The sequence below is a fragment of the Acartia tonsa genome, chromosome 10 (genome assembly GCF_053477335.1).
Source record: "Acartia tonsa isolate MP-2025a chromosome 10, ASM5347733v1, whole genome shotgun sequence".
In the NCBI taxonomy this organism is placed as follows: Eukaryota; Metazoa; Arthropoda; class Copepoda; order Calanoida; family Acartiidae; genus Acartia; species Acartia tonsa.
The window spans coordinates 16,229,686-16,239,820 of record NC_137269.1 but is presented as its reverse complement, the minus strand read 5'-3'; the positions used below and the strand labels follow the sequence as shown (position 1 = coordinate 16,239,820).

At 30.5% G+C, this 10,135-nt stretch overlaps 1 protein-coding gene across 1 annotated transcript; it reads left to right on the top strand.

Moving 5' to 3' along the window:
- Positions 1-155: 155 nt before the first annotated feature.
- Positions 156-6,396, top strand: LOC145330547 (uncharacterized). Its single transcript, XM_080175170.1, has 6 exons — positions 156-238; positions 1,030-1,142; positions 1,480-1,578; positions 2,004-2,087; positions 2,367-2,406; positions 3,990-6,396. Exons 1-5 carry the CDS (start codon positions 208-210, stop codon positions 2,382-2,384), a joined length of 345 nt encoding a protein of 114 aa, XP_080031296.1. The 5' UTR covers positions 156-207; the 3' UTR covers positions 2,385-2,406; positions 3,990-6,396.
- The last annotated feature ends 3,739 nt before the right edge of the window (positions 6,397-10,135 follow it).

Here is a 10,135-nt window from a genome sequence, read left to right as displayed (position 1 = left end):
ATAGAATACAGTTTTGTCAATAAGATAGGTTTCAAATAAAGTAAGGCGAGATGGGACAATGGTAATTTGGCAATAGCTGGATAAAGAACTGGATGGAAAGATTCCCATTTTTGTCTTCTTGATCTAAGCAAAATTATTTAAGTATCATGTATAGGAGGTGATGGGAATGCAAGCACACAATTGAAGCCACCCCCAACCCCACCACCAATGCCAAATTTTGATTATGATCATCTTCTCAGTAAGTATCGTTTATTACAGCGTAGCTATTCTACAAGTGCAGTTTTTGGCCCATGGTTATTACACTTTCTTGTATTGCCCTCTAAAATATTACTTAGTAGTTCGTCTGGTGCTTTCACTCATGAACATAAATATACTAACGAACCCCTACCCCTCTATGCATATTTTGAGAAGAATAATAAAAACTTCTAGCTATTGCGGCAGGTTTAGCTCTGAATTGTTTTATCGTTGAAGGACTCTCCTAACCCTTGCTTAACTTAACCCAACTAATAATTTTTTTCTAAATGCCTTCAAAATCTTTGTTTGTGTTCCAAATCCAATACCGCAGCTTAGCTTATCTATAAATATTTTTTATGATTATTGTGTATTGTTTATTGTAGTACTGACAAATTTTTTTTTAATTTCTTGTTGTTGTTGAAATTAGCATGTTTTACTATATACAATGACGTACAAGTACTTGTTTTATATTTTTTATATTGAAAGAAAAAGAGCACTGGCATATCATAATGGAAATATAATCATTCACAAACATTCATGTTTTTAGGCCTCTGCTTACTAAATAAATACTTATTGTTTCAACTCTTTCAAAGAATTTTGAAAATTATTTATATTCTAATATCATAAAATGAAAATCAAGGTACCTAGAGGGGTCATAAGAATAATATATACTATTTAAATTTATATTTACAAGAAAGATGGATTAGTACTGACAATTCAATAGAAAATCCTTCTATAAGACTGACTACATGAAATGCCTTAGTTTTGTTGGAAACTAATCTTGTTGTTATTAAGGTAATGGTTACAGCAACACAGAAGACAGACCCAAGATGATTACTCCTGTCTGGTTGGATGAAATACAAAATAATAAAATATTCAACAAACAAAAGAAAAAATTATTGAGAGAGGTATTATTTTATACTTTTAAAACATTTATTTAAAATATTTGATTGAGAATTTCATTTAGGGAAAGTTCACCAAGTTTAGAGAATTAAATGAAAGCCATAAAACCAGTAGAAAGCAATTTCTTTTAAGAGTGTGGTGTTACCCTCCCCAGAAATAGTTATAAACCTTACCTTGACCTATGAGAAGCTACCCTTTAAAGAAGAACCACATCGGTTCATCGGTTAGCGAGATCCTTCGGTACAGACACACACACAGTCAGATAACATGTTACTTTTATTATAAGGACTCTTTTGTGCTTCTTTCTACTTTTTGACAAACAGATCATCTTATTTTTGGTAGGTGGAGGGTAAAACCATTGATGTTGAAGTTGAGGAAAGTGTGGATCAGCTTGAGTTGATTGTAGAAGCTTCTGAACTTGCTGATATTAATAACACAAAGGTAGATACATAGATTCATATTAACAACATAGAGTTATCTTGGAAAATCATAAATACAATTGTTGGTGAAGAATCCTATTAAAAATTTTAGATAAATACTTTATTCTTTTTAAAAAAAGGAACAGAATGTGTTTCGTTTTGTCTGTCTTGGTGTATTGAAGGATCTCGCTAATCGCTGAACCAATATCGTTCTCATTTTCAGCCAAGCTTCTCCTAGGTTCAGGGCAGGTTTAAAACTATTGTTTTGGTGAGGAAACCACCATCCTAACAAGAAAAATAGCCCCTAACTTAGGGGTAGAACAAACGTGGATAATCGCCTTCCACCTCCTCCTTCCTTTAAGTGCCTTAGATTCCAAGAATTTAGGAAAGAATGTCTTGTCAAAAATAATCCTGCTGTAAATATTAAGGGAAAATAAATTTGTTTAGGTAATATTCCAAGAGGATGGGGAAGGATTGTCTGGACAAGAATCTGTCCCAAGAGAAAGCTCACGCACAGAGTCAGACCAGGAAATTTTATCATATTTCATGAATACTTTAATCAACAATGAAAAAAATAATTTTGCTTCTTTCTACGACTTTGCAAAAAGTAGTACTTTTTTTCGTTTTTCTCCCAAAAAAAGAATTAAGCAAGAATATTCGCCAACATCTGTAAGCTATTGGTGATTTTTTATTTCGCTTGCAATTTGTCACAACAGACGTTCCTTATATGAAAACTTTTTTATTTCTGAAGTTTACTGTTACATTATTTTAAAATAATACTGAAATGAAATATGATAAAATTTGTAGGAATCTCACACATCAGTCTAGAAATACCACGTCATATATTCCGGTAATTTTTTTGCTTTATTTGTCAATATTAGAATTGGTAGATAGATACTTGAAATTAACAAGGGTAACAAAATCCAGAAGTATTAAAGCATAATAAATCATGAATGGACAAACGAACAAAGTAAGTTTTATAGCAAATTTTCAAAGTTCATAAAAATATGAAACAATATACAAATATCCTCATGAAATTTATTGTAAAAAAGTACATTTCATTCTTTTTGGTTAGGTTTTATGTAATTATGTAATGGTCCTAAGAGCATCACAGAGAAAGTATCCCATATCGATAGGGCCTACTGCATGGGTTAGCAAAATGATTAATATTTCTGATAATATAAATCCAAAACTTTGATATCAATTCAAACTAGAAGTCCAGTATAGTTTGGAGGAATTTCAGAGTTTATATCAATTCCCGTTCGTCAAATCTTATTTCCAAACTTTTGTTTATTGCCCAATTAACTACTAACGGACATAAGGAATAAAGTTTTTTTATTGTATATGTACAATATATAGTACCAGAACCATTTTAATGTCTATCAATATAGTGTCATGTAGAAAATGAGTTATGCATTTACTAAATTTATAATAAATGGATATTTATATACCAAGGTATGAAATAATAGATCGAATTCTCATCGTTTATTGTACAAACATCTCAATCGATTCTTGAAGATCCAATTTATGTTTGTTTTGGACTAACTTCTAAGATAGGTGAGATATGGACGGACGGACGGACGGATGGATGGATGGATGGATGGACAGTTAGATAGGTCAGAGTTTTGCTTGTTTTACAAAACTTTGTTTCCTCATTCTCTAGTTGGAATTTATTCAAACAACGGCACAAACAGAAATAATATAAGAACAAGGATAACAACATCCAATAAAGTGAAGCTATGAAACGGTAGGACAAACGAACATTAACTTTTGTAGGGTGTCAGAACTGAATAAGCATAATATAGATGTATAAGTTTTGACAACATTGCACGTATGGATATGCTTCGCTTATAATATGGTAATTACAAAAATCAGGTATATAGGATAATTATATCACATAAAAACTTTTTGTCAAAAATTATCAGGACTTAAATCGTTGTACGGACATTCTGACGATTTTAGAGTTGCTTCGATTTCGAAATCATACCTAACTATTACAGGAATCATCGTGCAAAGTTTGAAATCAATAGGACAATTCTAACATGTCTAAACTAACGAAACTGAAAACTAACAGTTATGGACAAACGGACGGACCAACCTTGATTATAGAAACTATGAAAATATTATCATAATTGTTATTTATAAAATGTCTTATTTAAATCGAATGTAAAAAGCGTCGATTTGCTGTAGTTTTGACTACAAGATAGCGTTTGATGGTAAAACGTCTTGAATAGAATGTTTATTACACTAGTCCCCAAAGTTTTATAGTAACGGTTTCTTATTCGTTGTCTTAACATCTTTGGAGAGTTTGGTGAATTTCAATTGGTTGGCTCATTAGTTCAGTGTTTAAACGTTTCAACCATTAACTGTAATGTACAGAAGGGGTAATTTTGTATCAGGACAATTGCATATAAATTTTAACTTTTTTTTCAGAAATGTGACAAAGGAGCAACTTGCATGAAATATAGAAATAGATGTCATATCATATTTTAGTAAACATATATTAATATTTATTTATCTTATCGTATTATAGACAGCTTTCCGCGGATATTTAAATTAAAAATTGATGATTTTTACCAGATTTTTTAGCCCCGTAAGACAAACGCTTGAATTACCAAAACTTGTATAAATATTATTGTTATTGTTTTATTACTCGTAGAAAATTGCCTGTACTATGATACGATACATGATTTTTCAGTTTACCTCAAAACCAGCTTTAATCCAGTGGATACTAACCGGTTTTGAAGCAATACTGGAGAAATTGTTATTAAAGAATCCTTAAAGCAAAATTTTAAAAAGACAAAGCAAAATTTAATTTTTTAATTGGAACGTTGATTTTGCTAGATCACTCGTAATCAATGTTTATAAACACTAATAAACCTCAAGAAAGCGGACACATTTAAATACATGGATTAAGATGCAATAATCACCCCCCCCCCCTTTTTTTTAGTGACAAAATGTAACAGTTGTTCACTGATTAAATATAATGAATAAAAATTTAAAGCTAAAAACTGTATTTTAATGAAGCAGCTTATAGTGCCTAAAAAAATGACATTATACAATATAAATGACTAATGAAAGGTCAGTATACATTTTATTGAACAATGGTAAAATAAATACTGACCTATCATCGGTCATTCATAATGTATGACAACATTTTATATTCGGTACTATAAGCTGCTTCTATTTAAAAATTGTTCTCCATCATATATCTACAATAAATACATAATAATCTAATAGACAAGCACAGCAATGCTTTGCCATTCTTTAGCACATAAAGTAACAAACATTCAGATATATGGCATCCAAGAAAAAAAATATTTTTGCATAATTATTAATTTATTCTTATTGTCTTATTGAATAAAGTTGATAAACAATAAAATTTAACTTAGATGCAATATCCTTGAAAAGTAATATGCTAAACGTTAGAAATTTAGGTATATCTATATGTATGTACACCTATTTGTATATAGGTGTATATTCTTATGATTTGGGTATACCTAAAATTCTCTATACAACTCTATTAATTATTTTATAATTATGGTTTAAAGTTGGATTCTAACATTAATGGATAACTAACAAAAATTTTAATTCTCCATAAACACCAATAATTATAAGATATTTCAATAAGACTTAAAAATTAATACTCTTAAATTTCAAAATCAATCTCTTAGAACTTATACAAGTTTGAAATGCCTTGGTCAAAAACTGCCATAGAAACTTATTTACTATTATTGTCATTCATAATTTTTTGACAAATTTTCACTTCAATATCGAAAAACGACACAAAATTATTATTATATGTTGTTAAAATACCCTACAAATTCTTTTTATACAATCTATATTAAAATTTAAACTGCCTGTTTTGCATTTTCGTAGAAATTTATATTGAAAAATAAAAGCAGCTTATAGTCCCCATAAAAAAATGACGTCATACAATACAAATACACAATAATAGGCCAGTTTACATTTTACCATTGGTCAATTAGAAATGTATACCGGCCTATCATTTGTCATTTATATTGAGTGACGTCATTTTTTTATAGGCACTATAAGCTACTTCTAAAAAAACATATGTTATTTTGTAAGAAAAGATTTTGATTCATATTAAAAGACTTTTTTCTCGAAAAAGTATACTAAAGCTTTGCAAATGCTTCAAGTTAAAAAGACATTTTAATCGCAACATATATTCAGATATGATATTAAAAAATATTTATTTTTATTGATAAAAAAAAGGATAAAGCACATTGCTTTATAATTTATGATTTTATGTTAAATATTTGTTAATTTTTGTCAGCCAAGATACTCAACAAGTCAAGTGTGTTGGACAGTTTCTATGTTCTTCTTTTTCATTCTTGCCAGGGAGGCAGGGAACATTGGGTTCTTTATTACAATAGTCCCCAAAGTTTAAAACATTTTCTTATTCGTTGACGTGACAAAGTTGGGGACTTTTATTGAATTTTAATTGGTTGGTTAATTAACTTGAGTGTCCAAATAATTTTGTGCATCATCATTAGGGATAAACATCAATTTATCGGCCATTGTCTCATTCCTGTAGATCTGTGATTATTGCACTGGCGACAGATATAAAGGTTATAATAGCAAAAAACCTGACTGAGTTTAGCTACACATATGAAAACTAAAGGTCCTCAAAGGTTCAACTTCTACAACGTTCACAGTGCTTTATTAAAGCTTTGCTATCATTAGACGTTTTCGTTCTTTTTTATTTCGTCTATTTTAAAATTTTAATAGTTTAGAATTATTTTGTTGTGATAAGCTGATTATTAAAAATATCTATAATGTAATTTGTTATTTAAAATAAATAAAGATTTTTAAAATATTATATTTCTATTCATTGCTACTTTATAAATCATTTTTGAACATTGAGTCTTTGTAAAGAACATTCTGTGTAAAACTATGTTTTTTTGGGAAAAATTGTGTATTTGATAACGTCCGAGGGAAATAGAGGTAGAGATTCAAATTTAAAGAAAAATATTTGGATCAACTGAATTTGACGGTAAAATGTTTCTGGTAACGAATATGTCCAAAAATCTATGAACTTTAAACTCTTCTAACGGCTAAACGGTGGAACGTATAGATTATGCTCGCACAAAATCTTAACCGACAAAAGAAGGCTTACAAAGAATCTGGAATAGTAATTAATCAATAATGCACAATTATCTCGCAGTGCACATAAATGCGCAAAAAAGACTTATTATATACGTTATTTCTTTAGTGAAGCTTTCCGTGTGCATCTTGGCTATTCCAAATTATTTGAACATACTTATGCCGCTTAAAACGGTGTACGGGCTTGACATTTACGTTACGACGTTTGGCAGCAAGTAAACTTTAAAATTCATAGATTTTTGGAGATATTAGTTACCAGGAAAATTTTACCGTGAACTGCAGTTGACCCTTTCTGCATTCTTTTGAGATTTGGTTGCCTCGGAATTATCATCCTTGTTTTCAATAAAACATGCTCTATTTATAGAGTAAGTCTATACAACATAATATAAAAGACAGTTCGATAGAATCTCGTTTTTGGAGAGTAACAACTGTCATTCTCCCACCATTTTTTCTAAAACCCTCTAGTTTACCCAACTTAATTTCAGACCCTACAAATCCTACCCATTGTTGCTACGTCAAATAAGGAAATGCGCTTGGCCTCGACCAGGAACAGCTCAATAACATGTCAGATCATGCAATTAATGAGTTGGTTGTCTATTGTATATTACTGTAGCAAATACAACACCATTGTGCATGGAAAGAAAGAGAATTCAATACTACCTTAGATATCATAGGCTGTATTTTCTTAAAATGTATTGCAGGTTTGAAGAGACAGAGGGGGGGGGGGGGTATAATGCTTCAATTACAAAAATAAATATTTTCTGACATTTCCCCCAGAATATATCATACTAGATTACTTTATTGTGGTACATGTCAACATTTAGAAAGGTTTTGGTTTATTATGGCTAGTCTGTCAGCATAGGAATCAGTTCTATTTTTAAAAAATAAATAGGGTTATAAAAACCAAAGATTGTATGTAGTTTTATTTTAAATTGTTATTCCAGTTGGAATTTTAGCTCTTCAAAATAGAAATTTCGAAGTAGATAAAAGCTTCTTTTAAAGTGGTTTTAAAATGGCACACACCCACCCCTCTAGCCTCTCCTCTCTAAAAGGTTAAAACACAACATTTTCCTACATTTAAGGTGTTTATAGGGTACAAATGGCCTCTAGGGACACTTAGGGAAAAGAGTAGGGTTAAGACGATCATCCACTTTCCATTTTAGTTCAGAAAAGAAAAAGTAAAAAATTCTATAGTTATATAGACCTTTCATAAGAAGCTTCACTGTAAAGGAGAAACATGTCTTAAGGTAGAAACAAAAAACAAATTGCTCAAATATGACTTTGGAATGTTAATTATTAAAAAATAAGGAATAATAAACAAACTTAAATATATAACATAAAGATTCAGATAAAATTATTTTATTTGTTCATTAGAATATTTGTCTCTGTTCCTCTTTGAATATGTACATTGTACAATGTACATTAGTGTCTAACATTAATAGATGGCCATAAATCATGTCGGCACAAAACTAGTACAATCACGTCCAATGCTATGAATTGTTAAAAAGTAAAACCTTGATATATAAAAATTATAATTGTATATCATAAAAATTGCTTAAATGAATTGATGTAAAAATTGCTCCGGTTAATAGATGGGAAGCTACTTTAAAATTCATTTTTTTGTCTGTCTGTGCAGCTTCAGGATAAACATGATTTTTTCCGATTGCTATTTCAGAAGAATGGATCGATTTTTTTGTGTGAAATTCCTTTGACAATTGATTATCTTTTCTATAATGTGAACTCATCTTTTCTTCATAATTCAATTTAATTTTTACCCCATGGGGCAAAAAGCCTTGATTTTGCTATTGTGGCCTACTGAGTACACAGAAGCAGTTTCCAAAAATAAAGAGATAAATTGCAAGACCTTTCATTGCAAGTCCTAAATATGAGTTAAATATTTTTTTGTAGGTTTATCAATTAGGGTGTAATGAAATCGCGTAATGAATACCTCATAAATCACCAATAAACCAACAAACGGACAAAAAAAACCATACTACTATTTATGAAAAATGTAAATATATTTGTAGACTATGTAGAATAGATCATAAATACATGATGGATTATACTCTGTGGGATTAATATGACAGAATAAAAGCCTTGGGTTAAGGACAAACAACATGTAAACAAGAATTAAAACACCCATTAAAGCGAAGCTCATTGGACGTATAGAAAAGCAGCAATTAAAAGTTTAAAATCTAAACAAACTTAGTTGCAAAGTTTTCTATATTATATCCGATAATCTTATGTGAATTGGAAACGATATGACGATTCTACAAGATCTATCTATATGTTACAGAAGTAAGAATATTGTTTTGAAAATAGATTTCAGAATTAACTTAATAATTCTAATTTATTGGTTCTTTGAAATAAAAAATTGATTTATCTTTTCTATTTTTTCTATAGATTGTTTGTCTCGATTCTTATGACCTTCGAGTTTTATAACCACAAACAGAAGATGATTTAAGTCCCTCAACAGATTATGACGTCATACGATAGAATAGTCAATGAGAGGCCAGAATACACTGTAATTGACCAATGGTAAAATTTATGCAGGCCTCTCATTAGTTATTTTATCGTATAACGTCATAATCTGTTGAGGGACTTTAATCATCTTCCCACAAACATCTTTTTATATTTAAAAAAATTTTGATTTTGCCTCCAGGTTCAGGTGCTGCAGGCCTCCAGGTTGTCTCTGGACAGGTAAAAATGAAAAAACATTTTTGAAGAGTTAGAAGTCAAATTATAAAACAAAATATGCATCCTTTTGATTTGAATGTTATTAACATATTTGAAGATAAAAGATGCATATTTTGTTTTATAAGTTCAACTCTAACTCTTCAAAAAAAATTCCTATCCTAGACAACCTGGAGGCCTGCAGCACCTGAACCTGGAGGCTAAATCCAAAAATTTTGAAATATAAGAAAAATACACCCCATAAGTAAACATTTTTCGTTAATAACCTAGCTATCCTCTCACTCCTAAGACAAAGCCTATACACCCTGTTTACGCAAAAGTGTCAGATCCGCCCCCCCCCCCCTTGATGTATGTATACTGCATTTTTTTTAAATTTTGTATCTTAAGTTACACAATTATTTGACCCACGACTGTGACAAAACATCAGAGCATCCGCTCGTTTTCAGTAGAGGGAATGTCTTGGCCAAAAACAGGCGCAACTCATCATCATGCACAGTTAGAACTTTAAGACAAAGGCCGTGTATTCAAAAAAACTGATTGTCTACGGCATAATTATGCACTTCACTGGGCAGATTTGGTTCAGAGATAGTTGCAACTAAGACCTAAATGGTGTATCCCTTTCTTATGAGTTTATCCAGATTCTATATACTTTGTGTGAGGTGTGCTCAATGAAGTTAACAAGGACAGAAAGTACCTTGACCATAGCTATACCTCAGATCGACAAAAAACGATTATTTCAGAGAGAAGCTTCGATCTGT